Raw genomic sequence first — 19,816 nt, 5'->3', positions numbered from 1 at the left:
TATTCTTTTCCATTTAGAATGATTTTTTTTTAACTACATTTTATCATTATAGTTATCCTTGATGTGGACGGGCCTTTGGTGTTTATAGTATGAAATGCAGCTAAATGAACGCCGTTCACACAGAATGCTTTTTTTAAATCTTAGAAACACGAGGCGCAGTGCAATGAATGGAATAAAAAACAATATGTGTAGTTCATTCCATGTGAAAGATGAAGATCATGACCAGCAAAGCCGATTTGACTCCTATAAACATTGTATTTATATTTTCAACATTAGTTTGCAGTAAGGCTGTTTACTCGTAGGCTTGTTGTTAAAGTTGAGGGACAATCTGCCCTGCACCTTCTTACCCACAAAACCACCCCCACACACAATCTATGCATGTACTCTATACATTCAATAGCCTTAGATAAGACTACAGAACATCTCACTTTGACTCAGTAACTTAGTTGGAAAGTGTCGCTGTGCATGAAAAGCATCTCGATCGCTGGCATTTCCCTCGTCTCTCACTTTCAAACCACATCCTATGAAACTCATGTGAAGTCATGTTATGAAAAATCAAGAAAAGCTATAATCTTATCACATTCTCAAAACATATAGTCTTTATAAAAACATAACAGTAAATTTTACATTTTTATTTTAAACTATCACGACACAAAATGAAACTAATAAGTAAAATTTGTCAATTTTATAGTGTATTAGAAGAAAGAGAAAATCCTAAATAATAAATTATATAACCGGTTTCATAATAAAAACAGGTTAGGAATAAAAAAGCCTTGGGGAAATATGATTTAATATATTTTGAGTAAGACAAAACAAGCAATAAAATAAGCTAAAAATGAAACCATGGTATTTTCTTTAGGCAATTTTTATGAAAATATCATTGGTTCATATTTTAAACTCGAATGTTTTCAAGTTTGCACAAATGAGTTGTATATCAAATACTGAATAGACACCATGAATTGATAACTAAAAATAAATGGAAACGGCCTGAGTTCAATCCATGCTAAAAATGTCAAGAAAGCCCTCTGCTGTCAATAATGTGCCAAAAACATGTTTATCAGTCAGTTATTGCAGTTTGTAAACAGACTGTTGGAGTGGGGTTAACACAAGGTCAAGTAAACCCTTCAGCTATATTTAAAAAAAACAAGCAAATCAGACTTTTATGATGTAACAAAAATTTTGGTACTCAGGTTGATTGCGCAATAAAATTTGCAATGCAAAGTTAAACTTAAAGGGTTAGTTCACCCAAAAATGAAAATTCTGTCAGTATTTACTCACCCTCATGTTGTTCCAACCCCGTAAGACCTTCGTTTATCTTCGGAACACAAATGAAGATATTTAAGATATTAAGATCGCTCCTGCATACAGTCCGTAGGCTTCTTGAGGGACTGGCTCTTGCTGTCCCCGAAAAGTCATTAAAGACATCGTTAAAATAGTCCAAGTGACTACAGGGGCTCAATCTTAAGTTTATCAAACGACGAGAACACTTTTGTGCGCAAAAAAACAACAAAAATAACGACTTTATTTCAACTATTCGTTTATTTCTCCATGGGCCTGTAAGTCAGTTAACGTAGTGTGATTGCGTAGAGCTACGTCACACGAAGGCTCACTATTGGCCGACGCTGGTCATGTGTGTGTGATGCGTGTGACGTACAATAACAGAAGCTTACGCTGTTAAACTAGTAACCTGACTCGCGCAGAGGGAGAAATAAACGAATAGTTGAAATAAAGTCGTTATTTTTGTTGTTTTTTTGCGCACAAAAGTGTTCTCGTCGTTTGATAAACTTAAGATTGAGCCCCTGTAGTCACTTGGACTATTTTAACGATGTCTTTAATGACTTTTCGAGGACAGCAAGAGCCAGTCCCTCAAGAAGCCTATGGACTGTATGCAGGAGCGATCTTAATATCTTAAATATCTTCATTTGTGTTCCGAAGATGAACGAAGGTCTTACGGGGTTGGAACAACATGAGGGTGAGTAAATACTGACAGAATTGTCATTTTTGGGTGAACTAACCCTTTAAGCGATTCTGCAAAGTCGATGCAAAACAACCATAAAAAAAATTCATGTCATAAAATTTAAATCTACAATCTAACCTTATGCCAAATGCAAATTCTCAACAAAAACATACAGGTAAAAATGCATGTCGTTTACAGGCTTACATCGACAAGACAAAAACAGACCTTAAGAAAAGTAACCATATTGCCCTTATAGTTATAGACTAACCATATGTAGTTCCACCATGGTATACAGTGACCAACCTTTAACCATCACATTTGTAGTAAAACCATGACAATGTTAATTATATATATATATATATATATATATATATATATAATTCATAATGACAAAGGCAATGTTAATGCATGAGTCATTCTCCTTCCAATCCTTACACACACTACTATGGACTACATTTCCCACGTTCCCAGAAGTCAAACGTTCAGTTTTCAGATAATCGAATTCACATATTAAAGTGAATTAAATGTAATAATAATAAGTAAATGCTGGTCTAATAAATTTAAGGATGTAGTATACTGCTTAGTTATATGGCAGAAAATATGGTGAGGCAATATGTGTTCGTAAATGGAATTTGCATAAACGTGTAGATAGTGGTCTGGGTTCAAAGTTGCAGCAGCATTCATGTGACGTGACTAAAGTAAAACGAAAGTGTCAGGCTTTATTGATAACCACGCTTTGAAGCTTCGGTGTCACATAACATCACTATCCCCGGTGTCTCCAGTTCATCTAAGATTACCTTACCGCCATCAAGTCGATGTGTGTGTATCCTTGGTTATCTTCCTTCCCGTCAACATCCACGATCTTCACCATCAAACTGCAAAAAGATTAGGCTAACCTATAGCTTATAATGTCAACAGAACATAAGGACCTCATTTGCACCTGTTATGTGTTGTCTTGAATATATATGAAGAGTTCAGATGCAAAAGCCTCTAAATGCCATTTGAAATTTTCTTCTTGAATGATGATTTTTATCAAACTTGTATATTTAAGTTCAGTAATTTCACTTAAATAACAATTAATATGTAATTATCTTTGCCATTTAAGTGAAATCACTGAACTTATTAATACAAGCTTGATAAAAATTATCATTCTAGAAGAAAATTTCAAATGGCACTTAGAGGCTTTTGCATCTGAACTCTTAATATGTATATATATATATATATATATATATATATATATATATATATATATATATATATATATATATATATATATATATATAATTATTATTTTTCATGGTTTTACTACAAATGTCATGATTAAAGGTTGGTCACTGTATACCATGGTGGAACTATATGGTTAGTTTTTATACCACATATGTTTTTGAAGAACTCTTCAAGATAAACGAAGCTTTTCTAAACTGAATCAATTGAACCAATTGTTTCGAAAACGATTCACTGTGGCTCGAAACGCCACACGCTCACGACCTCTACTGGTCAAACAGTGTAAATGCAACAAAAACTCAGTCAAAACATCCTTTTACAACCCAAATTGCAAATGTTTTATTGAAAGTGTAATCTATTAAATAAATGTAATATACAAATCACTTAATAATATGAAATGTCTGTAGTATTTCATACACGCTCCGAATCACTGGTTTGAAACTGATAATATTCAATATATATGTGTCATTCTAAGTTTAGCATGTTCTGCGTGTGGTTTCTTCATCATAAGTGATAGTGAGAACTGCTAGATAACAAACAAGTTAAAGATAGAGATGGGCCTTGCTTGGAAGAAGGTGAAGTGTGTGAAGTTTGTTTGTGGTTACACGACCCTGTTTCAGTCATCTAGAAATACTTTTACATCTCCGCAAAACAAGAAAATACGGGTGATACAGAAACATCTGATATGAAGCAGACACTAGCTGACACATAAGCAATCAAAAATGATATAAATGATAATGGAAATAAAAAAATATAAGCACACTAATTATATAAAAAGAGGCTATTAAATGTATGATAAAATAACAATACTTGTTTTGTATTTTCCAACTAAATTAATCTCATTTAATTTAATTAAAAATCTTTAAATCATAAACGGTAACATTGAATCTCTTGTATGAAGTTCTTCTGTTGCTGATGACGGTTCAGATCTGATGTTTCTGATGATCAGAGATCCAGTGTCTGTCCATCTGGAGACTGTTGTTGAATATTACATTATAGTTATGAATATTGATGATCAGTGATGGTGTGTGATCTGAAGACGGTAGATGACCTCTGTGTATTCTGACAGGCTTTCCTGATCTACAAACACACACACATGGAGATTTTCAGTGGTTTTAACATTATTATATATTATTTAATCAGATGACATTTCACACTGATATATTTTCTATTCTATAATAATAAGAATACTTGTCATTTTAGAAGTATTAAATGTTCAAAATTTTAATTAGTAATGTAGTAATACTTGCCTTCTGTTTTTTCTCGTTTGCATTTCCTGCAGCAACAGTAAAACACACACGCAGAAATGAACAGAAACAGCACACACACTACTGTTATAGTGAATATAAGTGATGCATTTGAATACGGTATCGTTTCTGTAATAAAGAAAGAGAAAATGGTCAATCCTTTTAGTCGGACTTCATATAGACACAGTATGAACTGCACATTTAGAAAGAAAGTAATATGTTGAAAATGTTGACGTACCTGAACATGTGTGACTGCAGAGTCGACTGATGTCCAGATGTGTGGTCTGGTTTCTGGCAGGATTGTTGATCACACAGCTGTAAGTGTTGTTATCCTGATATTCCACATCCAGAGGTAGAGAGAGACTGATGCTGAGATCAGACACACTGATGTTGGACAATACACTCATTCCTTTATACCAGGAGAGAGTCACATCATTCACATTCAACACTGAACACACCAGTGAACAATACTGGCTTGATGATGATGATGATGATGATGATGGACAGTCTGAATAGTCTCCGGTGATGACAGGAATAGGAAGAGGAGCTGGAAAACACAAAAGAAGAGGTTTATTATCAAATATATAGTATAAATATTATACAAAGTATCTGAAGATTTTTAATAATTGCAGTTCAATAAAGGGAAAAATATACACGTATGTGCCACAACAACTTCAACAAGATACTAGAAAAAATAATCGGATAATAATGTTATTTTCAAAGTTAAATTGTTTTGTAAAGTTTGGTGAATGTTTCTACCAGAAAAATCTAATGTCAAGTTTGACGCATTTCACAGATTCTCACTTTTTAAAACACTTTCACATTAAAATAATTCAATTCTTTAATTAAACAATTAAAATACGAGATAAAATAACATCGTTTATTTTATAGTTCCCTATAAAAACTAAATTAAATTTATTGGTCATACATGTTTTACTGTGAGACAGTCTGTCTCTGCCGAATATTAAACACATAAAGAGAAAAAGTAGATCTTATTCACTTTACTCACCATAGACAGTAACATTGAATTTCTTGTATGAAGTGTCTTCGCTTCTGATGACGTTTACTTTATAAAGTCCAGTGTGTTCAGATCTGATGTTTCTGATGGTCAGAGATCCAGTTTGACTGTCCATCTGGAGTCTGTCTCCAAATGTCACATTACTGTCAAACATATCAATGTTCTTCTTATATATTTCAGCGATACGAGTCTCTCGAGGTCCAAACATCCACAGTATCTGATCTCTACTCTGTAGTTGAACATCAGTGTTTAGAAAGACAGAATCTCCCTCCGTCACTGACACCGACTTCACTTCATCTGTACCAGCGCCAAACACACCTGAACAAGATGTAAAAATAATATATCATTATCAGACAGTGACTTTATATAATCTAATTTCCTGTTTAATCATGTCCTCTAGACTAGACAGTAAAACATTTTTATCTCTTGTAAAAATGTAGTTGTGTTTAAATAAATTATTAACTGCTGATCAGAGTGTAAAGAGTTTCTCACCGCTCAGAATGAACAGGATCAGAACACACAGATGAGAAAACATCGTAACAAACATACGTCCAGACACAGAAGAGCAACTTCCTGATTAAAAAGTTGATTTCTTAAGGATAGATTGCTAATTCAAAAGCAAGCTGGTTTTAGTAGTCTCTGGTCTCTGTCTGCACTCTGCTGACTAAGATGAATATATTCTTCCTCTTTATATTTCATAAACTCTCACTGTGAATCTCATGAACAAATGTTTCATCACAACATCATTCTGGATTCCTCTTCATCAGAAAACTCTCATGTTATGTAGTTTCAGGGTCTATCAGGTTCTCAGAAGGTTTGTTCGTTGTTGTGAGAATAAACTGCACGTCTCACACTCTCAGAAACACGCATTAACTGAACATCCGGCCAGCACGTTTAACCACAGTCAGTTCAAACACATTTACTGAGCTCGATAACTCAAGAGCTGACTCCAAAACATGTCCGGATCACACACACAATACAATGATGAATCTCTCTCACACTATTTGAATAAGTCAATCAAAAGTTTATTTGTTTTAATTCAATTCATATAGTAGACACATTCATAAATTGCAAGTTCAAATCAAATTAAATGCATTTTACACTTGTATGTTAATGCACAAATCTTGAAACCTAAAAACCTTGTTGAACTGCAAGATGGTTTCGGTGAAATCAGTGTTGAATGAGGAATTATGATCCGTGATGGTGTGTGATCTGAAGACGGTAGATGATCTGTGTGTATTCGGACAGGCTTTCCTGATCTACAAACACACACACACACACGGAGACTTTCAGTGTATTTATTAACATCAGGTGCTGCTTTCTGACATTTCACAATGAAATCAAAAGTTTTAGATTATATTACCAATATACACAGTTAGTTAAAACTATAAAAAGTTGAAACTATGAAAATTTAGGCTCTTATAGTTAAACTAATTTGCATATAAAGACGGTCGTTGTCTTGTCAGTTAGTAATGTAGTAATACTTGCCCTCTGGTTTTTCTCGGTTGCATTTCTTGCAGCAACGGTAAAACACACACGCAGAAATGAACAGAAGAAGCACACACACTATAATGGATATCAAATGAAATTTATTCTCTGACATTTCTGTAATGAATAAAGAGAAAATGGTCAATGCTTTCAGTCAAACTTCATATATATAGTATGAACTACACATTTATAAAGAAAAAGAGTTGTAAAATGTTGCTGCTGACGTACCTTCACATGGTTGACAGAGTTGCGTGATGTTGAGATGTGTGCTCTGGTGTGTGATGGGATTGTTGATCACACAGTTGTAAGTGTTTTTATCCTGATATTCCACATCCAGAGGTAGAGAGAGACTGATGCTGAGATCAGACACACTGATGTTCGACAATACACTCATTCCTTTATACCAGGAGAGAGTCACATCACTCACATTCAACACTGAACACACCAGTGAACAATTTGATGATGATGATGATGATGATGAACAGTCTCTGATAATGACAGGAACTGTCAGAATACCTTAAAAACATGAAAGAAAATCATATTTCAGGAACGAGCAATTACTGATACTGATGTGTGTAAAGATCTTCAATCATCATGGATCTATAATAAATGAAATTGCAAATCCAGATGGTCAGATTTGCATTTGATTTAAAATTAAAACCTTTAAACTTATCCAGTTTACTCACCATAGACAGCAATATTGAAGCTCATGTGTTTGACCCTTTCACCAATGACCTGTAGTTTATAAAGTCCAGAGTGTAATGTGTTGATGTTTGTGATGTTCAGAGATCCTGTTTCCTCATCCATCTGTAATCTGCCTATGAATCTATCATTATCACCACTATCATATATAGAGATGATCTGTTTATATATTTCAGCAATACGGGTCTCTGAATTTTGAGGTCTAAATGTCCACAGAATATGTTCATCTCTCTGTATTTCAGAAACACCAGTGTGTAATGTGACAGAATCTCCCTCCATCACTGATATCGTCTCAGTTTCATCTGTATAAACACCAGACACACCTGGAAGAAGAATAAATAATGAATTCTTATCTTAGACATCTTTTAGTTTAATAAAAATAAAAAAAAAGCAGTGAATGTAAATGATTACAATTACAAATTCCTATGAGATTGTGTTGGTATCTTACACTATTTTATCAATACACAATGGAACGAATCCTACCGAGACATTTAATACTCAATTTAAAAGGTTTATAAACTTAAATTCATAACTTATCACATAAAAACCATAAACAAAAATAGGTAAATGTCCATCTTATTTAACAGCAGTTTGGAAGCGTAAAATGCAACATTGTACAATAAAATCCAAGGTCTGCCTCAGGTCAGTATCAGCAAAGACTAACTTGACATACTGGAATAGTCCGACTGTATATATAGGCTACTACAAGATTTGAAGTCATAAAAATATAACTTACCACCCAAAAGCCATAGAAAACGACAGAAAAATTGATGAACCATCATATTCGCTAATAGCCCAAAAAGTGGAAGCATAAAACGCATAAAATTTTTTTTTTAAAATAACTAGGCACGCGGTGTCTCACTAACTCGAAGCACCAATTGTGGTTTCTTCGACTCTTGGCTTTCTCTGTGACAGAATCTCCATCACTGACTCCAACAAACACACTTGTGCAACATAAACTCTGTGCATCCGTAAACAATCCACATATAGTAATAAAAAAGTGAACAAAGAGTGATTTCTATTTACTCACTCACTGCACAGACCAAACAGGAACAGAACACACAGATGAGAGGAAATCATTCTGACACTTTACTCGACTTCAACAAACTGTAATAAGAGCATTTAAAAAGTGAGCGACTCTTCATGTTCTCATTATGAGGTTCATATGGGGTTGAAAACAAACCACACACTTGACTTTACACACACAGACACACACTTGTGCTTTAACTTCACATCTACACAACACAATAAACCACAAACTAACACAGGCTAGTTGTACCACACATGGCTTAAAACTTTCCACACATGCCAGCATGACAAAACCTAGTATATTTACTAGTGCCATCTCAGAGAGCAAAAATAGCACCATAAATCTGAAAATCTTTGGAAGATATCACTGAACATTTCACGAGTTAATTTGCCCATAATCTTTAAGCTAATAAGGTTAAATTTGGCCTGCTGTCGGCAGTGGAGGCTCGAGGAAGAGGTTCAATAGATAAACCCCCCAGTGGACTACTATGCTATTGCCTAAAGATGCCTGCGTTACGCTGGTGGAGCTGAGGAAGAGGAGGAGGGACACTAAAACAGCAGATGCTTATCTGTAGTTCATGGAGAGATTAGAATTAAGTTTGTGAACTTCACTTATCATAGGGAAAGTAAATTACTTACCGAAGTCCATTTTCACCTTAGTTTAGTGTTTCTATACAATGAGACAAATGTAATATAATTAGATAAATCTAAATAATTATTTAACAGTTGAGATAGTTATTTAATGTTGATCTAACTAGCAGAAGACACTATTAATTCTCACTTGTGCAATAATTATGTTCCCTATTATTCTAAACTTTTATGAATTCTGTTAAGATACCATGAAAATACCATGAAATAGTCAATATTCAGAAATGTATTATTATTATTATGTGTTAGGTTGTGCTCTGCTCTCTTCTATATTGACCTCAGAGAGCAAGTCTGAACATACAAAGACAGTTGAAGACTGGCGGTCATTTATTAGTGTTGTGATACTGACCTCTGCTGGTGAAAAGGAGTTACTGGATGTGACAAGTTTGTTATAGATTTCAACATTGAATTCTATAGTGGCTTCAACGGGAGCTAATAATATTATTATTAATAATATAATAACTCTTCCTGTTTTGTGTCTAATTCATTGTAGTACAATCTATGAGATTTAACAAGATGTTTATTTTATTTAACTATTATTCTCTTTTCATGAGTATACGCTCACATGCATTAACTTGAACTTGAAGGTCGGGAGAAATTAACTCATACCTGTTTGTGGAATATTATATCTAACTACAGTATGTCACATACATTAAAGAAACATTATTCTTAAGAAAATATCACTAAACATTGATAAATGTCACTTTCACATATGCTTCAGAATGAGCTACACTGTGTGATTTTTACCCCCATCTAGTGGTGAAAAGGTTTATGACCATCAAATGAATATTAGTTTTTTTTCCTCTCAATGGACTATGCGCGCCACGGCCACTTCCTACGGTGGCCAATATAGTCCAAGACTAACATGGCTTACAGTTCGACCTCGTCCATGAGTGTTAACTCAAACGTAAACGCGAAAGGCGAAGCTTGAATTAACGGGTATGTCCCTCTTTGGCTAATGTACTTTCAAGATGGAGGGGCAACATGGCGACTGACCCGTACGTATTTTCAATGGCATATTATTCACTCACGAGAATACTTTATTACTTGAACGAAGTTAATATACATTAATGAGCACATATATTTTTGAAAGAACTAAGTGTTTTTAGCTAATAATAAACTAAAAGAGTTACACAGTGAATATGAATTCATAATAATGTCAGGACTGATTTAACCAGTATAACCAGCCAAACCCATGAACTCATGTATTCCTCAACCAGTCAGTAGATTGAGTCACTTTCACAACGATTAAACACATTCAATACTGGCACTGGGTCACACGTAACATATATATATGCTTTATGATTCCTTAGAGAAATCTTAACTTTCTTTTTTTCTGAGTTTCCCTTTTTTGTCCTGTTGAGACTCCCCGTAACGTCCCCATTATATTAGTCATCATCACTTCACATTTTTATGTTCAAAATGTTATATTTAAAACAACAATCTCATAACATTATTGACTCAATTGTTTATTCAGTGTAAATTTATACCTTTAATCCTCGTTAAACAAACATATTTCCATTTCAGATGCAGCTTCATGTACCTCTGCTGTGCAATCTTGATTTTGTTAATTTAACTGATGACAATCCTATAGTGTCTTGATATTCTAATTGAATTAACTGATCAAATTTTAGAAACTGACATAAAATATGACACGTACATTTAAACAAGTCTAGAAAAATTTGAATGTTTTACATTTCTCACTAATAAAAAAATCCACATTTATTTGTACAGCACTTTTCACAATATCATATCAGCTTTACAGAACATGCATGTTTCGTGATCTGTTATAGAGTGAGTGTGTCCAAATAAAGTCCATATTTCAGAAATTAACAGTTCTAAAACATTAGATCATGCGTTTAGCTCAAATCATGTATTAATTTGAGATCATTGAAGCAATAATTACAAGTTGTGAACCATAATGATTACATTATAATAGGAAAAATTGGTAGTAGGCGTCAAGTCCTTGACACACAGTCCACATACTGTGAAACAGCTTCAAGCACATGTTATTTAATATTCAACAGGATCCAATATGGCTGAAAATAAACGATATTTAATTTCACCATTAATATACATCTGAGCAAAAACATACTTTAGCATAAACAGTCAAAAATAATCAGTGCAGAGAGAGAATATTTAATAATTTAAAAAAAAGACATTTGCCAGCAACTCCTACAGCGTAAAAAATCAAGTATAAAAGAACAAATCTGCTTACAACAAAACTCAAATCATCTGTCACATCAATGACCACATCACAGACATAAATAATACTGACAGCAGTTGGAAAAACTTTGTTAAATATGCACCATTTACTGTTTTACATTACTAAACATTTAATCAGGAAAATAAAAAAATAATAAGTAAAGGCGTTGTATTCAGAAATAATATTACATGTTGGCTATTATTTAGTTTCTATTAGCCAACATGTTATTAGCTAAATAGCTAAATTAGGCTAGTACCTTTGAAGCATTCTACCGGCACTCAACAGATCCACGTAGAAACTTCTTGCTTGTTGATTTTATTACATTACAATGTTAATGTGTAAATTCCTACAGTTTACACATAGCTAATTTATAAATAATACAAAAGAATCTGACATTATCATATTGAACTGATATTTTTGCTAATAGGCAGCAATAAATTATAAATGCCCTGTTTAAGCATCTTGTCTTTATAAGTTTAGGAGTTTTTAAATAATTCAGTCAAAGGCCGCCATTTAAAACTTATGAAATGCTTTTTGTCCCACAGACAGTGTATGGTTTTAGCAGGAGCTAACTTAACCAACCAGCCAACGCTGTTAAAACATGATTCATGTAACAGTCTCAAACAGTCAACAGAGGGAGCCATTAACACACACACACAGGACTGAACCCATTTCATTTGACGTGCGAGAGTCCCTGAAAATCCCTAAAAAGTTGCATTTCCATTGTGGATTTGCCTACAGACGTGGTCTTTATTAATAAATATTAAATTCTTTTAGAAATTGCTTAAAATGAAATGCTGAAATTCAGTCCTTTGTATCAAGCAGAGCTGCAATCAGTGCATTTGTGCTTAACTTTGAGGTTTTGAGCTTTGCTACTGACATAAACCTGAACATAAACTGATCTGTATGATAATAATATGAATGATCATGATCTTAAAGCGACTTCTGAATACACCGTCTGATCCCGTCCACCAGCCTCCTGTAATGAAATGCACTTTTAATGATTTTATTACTCAATTCACAAAAGAAAACAAGCAAGCACTTATTAATCATTAAATACTGATTTTTTTTTAAAGTGTGTATGATGTGTGAGTGTTTAGTTATACAACAACATGCATATAAAAAAAACAAATGGACACAAGTGAGAAACAAATAAACAGTTTTAGCTTTCATCAGAGATTTAGTGCAGAGAATAACAACCGTATCTTACCGTATCCGGAGATCTGTGTTTAATGAATGTTGCATCAGTATAATCAACCTCTTCTTCATTAGTCTCAGCTGTTTAATGATCATTAACAAAATTACAAAAAAACATTTACAATATTGAGATGGCGAGACAGGTTTTGTTGGCGTTTCAAAGAACTACTTTTCCAATAAAACATAAATTTTCCTGTTGTATGTAATACTTGCCATCTTGCTTTGCTTGTGTGTATTTCCTGCGGCGACAGAACAACACGACTAAACCTGCGACGACCAGCAGCAACAACAACGGCAACAGCAGCGATACAAGTGGAAATTGAGTTTGGCTGATTTCTATAATGATAAAACACACAGTTATTAACTTACTGTTAGAGATTCTAAACAAAAAAACAGTAGATCTGATGGGAAAAATATCTTAATGAATGCAAGAGTTATTTTGATAATCAATTAATCTTTACATTATTTGTGATTAACAGGATACAAATATTTTCTGCAAACAATGAATTAGTCCAAATCTTGCTCAATGTTCACCTCCAAATTAAATATAAGCTATTTCCCAGCTAACAAATTTATGTTCGATTAACATTGTGGTAACAGGGATTTACAAAGTTTCTGAAATATTAAATTTCTTGCTCTGATTTGAACGTTATTTAAAAGGTTAACCAATGCTATAGTACATTGTCTCCTAACCGTATTGTTACTCACAAAACCTTTACAAAATATGAGTGTAAGAGAAGTTGTGGGAACTTTGTTCACTGGGATGCATCTATCAATAACTCACTTGCTATATCAGCCTTTCTAAAGAATTATAGTAAAATGAATTTATATACAGTAATTTAGGTAATGTACAACGTAACCTTCAAAGGATGTGCTGTGAAACCGTCTCAAATGCATTAATTTGTTTCACTGTTGTGCACAGTTATAAAAGCTGGCAGTCTGGTTCTGGCTTGCTCGCTCACAAATATTTTATTAAGGATTATTACTCTCGCGATTTAATCAGGATTTGACCAAAAACGATGTTGTTTTTCATGAATTTAAAAGGACAATTAGTCAAAATGCTCAAATGTGTGTGCTGAACACGCATTATAAAACGTTTGAGAGATAAAACAGCATGATATTATTAACAAGTCCGATTATGGACTCTAAATTTAACTCTAAAATTATAGACAGTAAACGTGCCCAGTATGAACCCCCCTGATACTGACGTACCTTCACATGTGTGGCAGAGTTGACTGATGTTGTCCAGATGTGTGGTCTGATTACTGATGGGATTGTTCACTACACATCTGTATGAATTATCCAGACAATGAATCGTCAGAGGTAGAGAGAGACTCGTGCTGAGATCAGACGCACTGATGCTGGACAATACACTCATTCCTTTATACCAGGAGAGAGTCACATCACTCACATTCAACACCGAACACACCAGTGAACAATTTGATGATGATGATGATGAGTCTCTGATAATGACAGGAACTGTCAGAATACCTTAAAAACATGAAAAAAAAACATATTTCAGGAACAAGCAATTACTGATAGATCAATCATCAGATCAATAATAAATAAAAGTGCACATCCAGATGGTCAGATTTGCATTTGATTTACAATTAAAACCTTTAAACTTATTCGGTTAACTCACCATAGACAGCAATATTGAAGCTTATGTGTTTGACCTTTTCATTGATGACCTGTAGTTTATAAAGTCCAGAGTGAAATGTGTTGATGTTTGTGATGTTCAGAGATCCTGTTTTCTCATCTATCTGTAATCTGTCTCTGAATCTCTCATTATCAACACTATCATACATAGAGATGGTCCCTTCAAAGATCTGAGCGATACGAGTCTCTGATTTTTGAGGTCTAAATGTCCAAAGTATCAGATCATTTCTCTGTATTTCAGTGACACCAGTGTGTAAAGTGACGGAATCTCCCTCCATTACTGATATCGTCTTAGTTTCATCTGTATAAACACCAGACACACCTGGAACAAAACAGTCAGCACAACATAGACAGATTATCACAGATATCTTTTTATTTGAAGACAGAAAATTAAACTCCATTATAATTTCTTAATCCTAACACAGACAAAAGCCAATAGAGCGCTTTAAAATAGGGCTAAGCGATTTTTTCCCACTGGATGCGCCACGACACGACAATCCTGCCAGGAAACTGATGAGATAGTTATTTCTGACGCACTTTCGCTATTTACTGACACAGAGAACAAATAGATACGCTACAACGATCGCTTTGTTGCATGAAGCAGACAGCCTTTTGCGTGTAAGAAAGTGTACGATAAAACATTCCGAAAATGTTGAGCAAGCTTCATTCTGCTATTACTGGTCTCGCACTGAGCAGCCCCTCTAAACTAAGATTAAAGGGACAGTTTATTCAGAAATAAAATTTCTGTCATAATTTATGCTCATGTCGTTCCAAACCTGTATGATTGATTTTCATCTGTGAAGCACAAAAAAGCTAATGTGTTTTCTTTTTCAATAAGTAAAAGCCATTGTGGTTTAGATCCCATACGTTGTGTTTACGTGAAAAACACGAGAATTTTCCCTATAAAAGTCTTACTTCCAAGCCCAAGTCGGACTTTAAACTTACCATCTTGTACAGTTGGTGGGCTTGAGATTTGTTTCGAGTCAGGTTTCGGCAAGGCGGGTTGCTGCTGTGTCTGCATTAAATCTGCAAGAGGTTTAAGGTTGAATGAAACTGACAGAAAATCTAAAATAATAACCAAGCCTATATAACCAGAGAAACGTTTTCCCCCCATGAAATAACTTCAAATGTGTGTTTAAACATTTACATTTATATTCAAAGCAACATAAGTTCAACTGAGATGTTAATAATTATAACCATTTGACGTTACATTAGAAATCAGTCAGATCCACTATTGTTGACCCAACATATAATTCTGTCATGATTAGTCTAGCTCTGGCTAAATATCTGGTTAAATGTGGGTCTATTCTCTTTGACGAATCACTTTTGTTAAATGTAAAAAAAAAAAAAAAAAGGAAACTACAAAATTGAGTTCCACATAGCCTATGTCATCAAGCAAATGATTCAAATGTAAATTGATTGGGTAAAACTGCGTCTAAAAATTATCAAATTTAACGTTCTATATTTTATCCTAAGGTAGGTAGATAAATATTTATTTATTTTTTTACATAATTGTAAATTACACTTGATAAAAGCCATTTGGAAGTAAAATTGCAAGCCATTTTCTTTGTTCTTTTCTTTTTGAGTGAACTCCTTTAACATTTCAGGGTCAACGTTTTGTTTTTTGTTTTGACAGTCAAACTGTGAGGACATAGGCTACTGGAATAGTCCGACTGTAAGCTATATCTGCTACAAGAATTGAATCCATAAAAATATAACTTACCACCCAAAAGCCATAGACAAAAACAGACAAATCGATGGACCTTCATATTTGTTAATATTCCAAACAGCCTCGAAGCATAAAACGCATCATGTCTGAAAACAATCTAGGTCTGAAAACGTCGCAGAAACAACAACAACAAAAAACAAACAAAAAAAAAAAACTAGCACATCGATCAGGCAGCGTCGATCATCTCAAATGATTGTTCGCTTTGGTTCAACTGACTGTTTTGACGAGTCTCCTCCTCTTCAGTATAAAGCAGGTGTAGCCTATATGCCTAGCCTACACAAAATAAAACAATTCGAAATTAGGATACATTTTCTAAGAAATGTTACCCTTTGGATATGCGCTGTGTGCTTTTGCCTTAGATGTCTACGTAGCCTGTTTCAGTCCGAAAAATAATTAGGCTAAATGCACACAGACACAGATTGTTCTTCCTTCGGTTTAAAATAAATAAATAAATAAATAAATCATTGAATACGTTTAACTTAAGTGAAGCCCAGAAATAGGCTACACTTGTTTGTTCACAATCAATTTATTTTTCAGGTAATTGTTTAGAGTCCTAAGTTTTATTGCAGCATTTCTGCGGAAACACCATGTAGTCATTGGAAAGCCGTTAGAAACGATGAAGAGAGCGTTTTTAACAGTATCTGTCGGAGGGTTTACAGGTGCGAATGTCTCTAAAGGTTGGCTGCATGCTTGTAAACGTTGATAAAATATGAGACATATAGCCTATCTGTACATCAAGGTAAATATATAGCCTATATATATTTTTTTTCATGGAGTAGCTAAACAACAGAATTATTTAGAATATAAACAGAATATTTTTTGTGTGGCCAATTTTTATTTTAAAGAGATAGAGCGATATTTAAAGAGATGGAGATGAAGAGATGTTCAAAGTGTGTGTGTGTGTGTGTGAGAGAGAGAGAGAGAGAGAGAGAGAGAGATAGACTACATTAAAGGCCATCTTGTGAAAGTACATGGAAGCCAGCAACCACAAAATGCAATTAAACACATTTACCTTTACAAACTCTAGCTTCACACTTTCAAGGCATTGTTTTCACATTTGAGGAGGTGCAGATGTCCAGATATGACCATATTTCCTGTGGCTTTACATCTCTTTGCTATAATATCTGCTTTAAATACATCCATGAGACCCAGATTAGAGTTGTAGTTGTCGAGTCTCATATCAGGATGTGTCTGATGTAAATAGCATCAATAGCATGGGGAGCAAGGGTCCAGATGACAAATATTAATATAAGCTTGTTTGTGCTGTAACTTTTTTAAAGCTTTGTTTTATTTTTGTTGACAGAATTATTTGTTTTGTATTACTTTTTCAGGTTAACAGATGCTGGTATTTTTGAAGAAATGACCCAGTTTCAGTTAGTTCTGCATCAAGGTTGATCATCTTGACCTGCAAAACTGATGTGGCTCCAGGCGGTATGTGTATTTTAACTCACAACATCAGTTTGCTGTAAGCCTGTTTACTCGGTTGAAGTTTATGGACAAGCTGCCCTTCAACTAAACCCAATAACCCACCCACACACACGTAAGCGTTTACAGCACACCTACCACAATAATAGCCTCGAACCAATAGCCTGCATAGACCACAGCACGTCTCGCTTTGACTCAAGAAACCCAGCTGGAAAGTATGTCAAGGTGTATGAAGAACATCTTTCTTGTTTGCAGAAAAAACAACAAAACAAATCTGAGGCTCCGTGCAGAATTGCACAAATGCAACAGCACACAATGAAATATTTTTTTTCAAATGGCCGACATACGCTTTTGCATAGATGAGATCAGATGTCAGTTTGCGTTTGCATGTGTCTACATTTGTGCTTGCTTTTTTGTCACAGGCATGTGAAAGATCATCATGAATTTAGCTATAAAATCTAGCAAGAGATTATTGTAGAAATCACTTAATCTACAAAAAATAATTGTATAACTTTAATTGTATTATTATCTATAAGTAAAATATTAAAATTATAAATGAATACTCACACTGTTCTCATTGAATACGGTCATGGCGTGGTGCAAGCAGAAGAGTCAGACGTTCCAATTAGCAAAGTGTTTACTTACAAATACAACTAACACAGCTACAGACGGGCAGAAGGTTCATACACACTTGATAGAAAGTAGATCGGACAAGGACTAGATGAACAGAGGGACCTAAATGCAAACACTGATGAACACAGATTAACAGAAACCAGGGGGCCCTGGCAGAGATGACCCTCAGCGGACCATGGCGGAGATGACCCTTCGTTCGGTCATGGCGGAGACGACCTTTCATCCGGTCATGGCGGAGACGACCCTTCATCCGGTCATGGCGGAGATGACCTTTCGTCCGGTCATGGCGGAGGCAACCCTTCGGGCGGTCATGGCGGAGATGACCTTTCCTCCGGTCATGGCGGAGACGACCCTTCATCCGGTCATGGCGGAGATGACCTTTCATCCGGTCATGGCGGAGATGATCCTTCATCCGGTCATGGCGGAGATGACCTTTCGTCCGGTCATGGCGGAGATGACCCTTCGGGCGGTCATGGCGGAGATGACCTTTCATCCGGTCATGGCGGAGATGACCTTTCATCCGGTCATGGCGGAGATGACCCTTCATCCGGTCATGGCGGAGATGACCTTTCATCCGGTCATGGCGGAGATGACTTTTCATCCGGTCATGGCGGGGACGACCCTTCGTTCGGTCATGGCGGAGACGACCCTTCGTGCGGTCATGGCCGAGACGACCCTTCAGCGGGTCATGGCCGAGACGACCCTTCAGCGGGTCATGGCCGAGACGACCCTTCGGGCGGAGATGACCCTTCGTTCGGTCGTGGTGGAGACGACCCTTCGTGCAGTCGTGGCGGAGACGGTCATGGCGGAGATGATCCTTCGGGCGGTCAAGCCAGAAATGACCCTTCGGCCAGTCATGGCGGAGTCGACCCTTCGGGAGAGGGTCTGGCCACTATGGATGCACAAAGCATGTATAACCCCTGAGCATCAGGGACAGCTATAGGCACAGGCTCAGGGATAGGCTGTGAAGGTTCAGGTGGCGAGGCAGCCATCTTGGCTGTAGGTGAGGGTTCAGTGGAGGCTGACCAGCCGTGAACAGTCTCTGGCTCGGCAGGCATGACGTGAACAGTCTCTGGCAGTCTCGGTGGGATGAGACTTTGGACGGCCACCAAGGAAACAGATGAGAGGCGGGAAAACAGCACAAAGAAAGACATGCGACTAGTGGGTGACTGACAACTACAGCAATGTTTAACACATTATTGCTGAATTAATGTCAGAGAAAATCATCTTAATACCAGTAACTGGCTCCATGTTGGTATAAACAGATAACATTTTGTCAACATCACTACAAATACATAACAGTTTACAGTAAAATCTGCAGTGTCTAATTTTGAACTCCTGAATCATCAATGTGTAGGCTGTTTCCCTCAACTCTAGCATAATAACGCTGTGGGTTTTGCATACAGGCCTAAATCTGCTGACACACTCTTTAACAAAAGCATCATAAGACTCAGAACATCTCAGCCATGACAGTCATCTAACACGAGTTCCTATGTGATAAAACAAGACAACTCTCCTTAAAAGTTTGAGTTGTGCCTGCTTTATACGTCAGGGAAACATTATTACATCCGTAACCTGAGACATTCCCTTTCATGGGAACTCTTCACTGCATCTGAGACGACACTATGAGGTGCACATATCCACTCTGCCATGA

The 19,816-nt window shown here is 35.6% G+C and overlaps 3 protein-coding genes across 3 annotated transcripts; all 3 read right to left on the bottom strand.

Moving 5' to 3' along the window:
• Nucleotides 1–4,601: 4,601 nt before the first annotated feature.
• Nucleotides 4,602–6,045, bottom strand: LOC120492920 (uncharacterized). Its single transcript, XM_089119129.1, has 4 exons — nt 5,939–6,045; nt 5,438–5,764; nt 4,667–4,975; nt 4,602–4,621 (listed from the first exon to the last, which is right to left on the bottom strand). The coding sequence occupies exons 1-4, from the start codon at nt 5,991–5,993 to the stop codon at nt 4,602–4,604; spliced, it is 711 nt and encodes a 236-aa protein (XP_088975255.1). The 5' UTR covers nt 5,994–6,045.
• Nucleotides 6,046–7,121: 1,076 nt separating this feature from the next.
• Nucleotides 7,122–8,757, bottom strand: LOC148995776 (SLAM family member 5-like). The gene is made up of 3 exons (XM_089119128.1): nt 8,671–8,757; nt 7,621–7,959; nt 7,122–7,450 (listed from the first exon to the last, which is right to left on the bottom strand). The coding sequence occupies exons 1-3, from the start codon at nt 8,714–8,716 to the stop codon at nt 7,122–7,124; spliced, it is 714 nt and encodes a 237-aa protein (XP_088975254.1). The 5' UTR covers nt 8,717–8,757.
• A 2,599-nt stretch (nt 8,758–11,356) lies between these two features.
• LOC120492912 (SLAM family member 9) lies at nt 11,357–16,324 on the bottom strand. Its single transcript, XM_089121290.1, has 6 exons — nt 16,099–16,324; nt 15,321–15,401; nt 14,359–14,697; nt 13,929–14,207; nt 12,730–13,052; nt 11,357–12,498 (listed from the first exon to the last, which is right to left on the bottom strand). Exons 1-5 carry the CDS (start codon nt 16,142–16,144, stop codon nt 12,874–12,876), a joined length of 924 nt encoding a protein of 307 aa, XP_088977416.1. The 5' UTR covers nt 16,145–16,324; the 3' UTR covers nt 11,357–12,498; nt 12,730–12,873.
• Between the last annotated feature and the right edge of the window lie 3,492 nt (nt 16,325–19,816).

This window comes from Pimephales promelas, chromosome 2 (assembly GCF_988280905.1).
Source record: "Pimephales promelas chromosome 2, fPimPro1.hap1.1, whole genome shotgun sequence".
In the NCBI taxonomy this organism is placed as follows: Eukaryota; Metazoa; Chordata; class Actinopteri; order Cypriniformes; family Leuciscidae; genus Pimephales; species Pimephales promelas.
Note: the sequence above shows the minus strand (reverse complement) of the source record. Positions and strands in the feature narration are given on the sequence as shown.

Excerpts from the sequence above, each read along its gene's own strand:
- LOC148995776 (XM_089119128.1), bottom strand. The coding sequence starts at position 8,716 with ATGATTTCCTCTCATCTGTGTGTTCTGTTCCTGTTTGGTCTGTGCA. Across the intron at positions 7,960-8,670 it reads GTTCCTGTTTGGTCTGTGCA|GTGTGTCTGGTGTTTATACA; the intron begins GTGAGTGAGTAA and ends TTCTTCTTCCAG. Across the intron at positions 7,451-7,620 it reads CTTCAATATTGCTGTCTATG|GTATTCTGACAGTTCCTGTC; the intron begins GTGAGTAAACTG and ends CATGTTTTTAAG.
- LOC120492920 (XM_089119129.1), bottom strand. The coding sequence starts at position 5,993 with ATGTTTGTTACGATGTTTTCTCATCTGTGTGTTCTGATCCTGTTCATT. Across the intron at positions 5,765-5,938 it reads GATCCTGTTCATTCTGAGCG|GTGTGTTTGGCGCTGGTACA; the intron begins GTGAGAAACTCT and ends CATCTTGTTCAG. Across the intron at positions 4,622-4,666 it reads CTGCAGTCACACATGTTCAG|TTCATACTGTGTCTATATGA; the intron begins GTACGTCAACAT and ends CTAAATGTGCAG.
- LOC120492912 (XM_089121290.1), bottom strand. The coding sequence starts at position 16,144 with ATGAAGGTCCATCGATTTGTCTGTTTTTGTCTATGGCTTTTGGGTG. Across the intron at positions 14,208-14,358 it reads CTTCAATATTGCTGTCTATG|GTATTCTGACAGTTCCTGTC; the intron begins GTGAGTTAACCG and ends CATGTTTTTAAG. Across the intron at positions 13,053-13,928 it reads ACTCTGCCACACATGTGAAG|AAATCAGCCAAACTCAATTT; the intron begins GTACGTCAGTAT and ends TTATCATTATAG.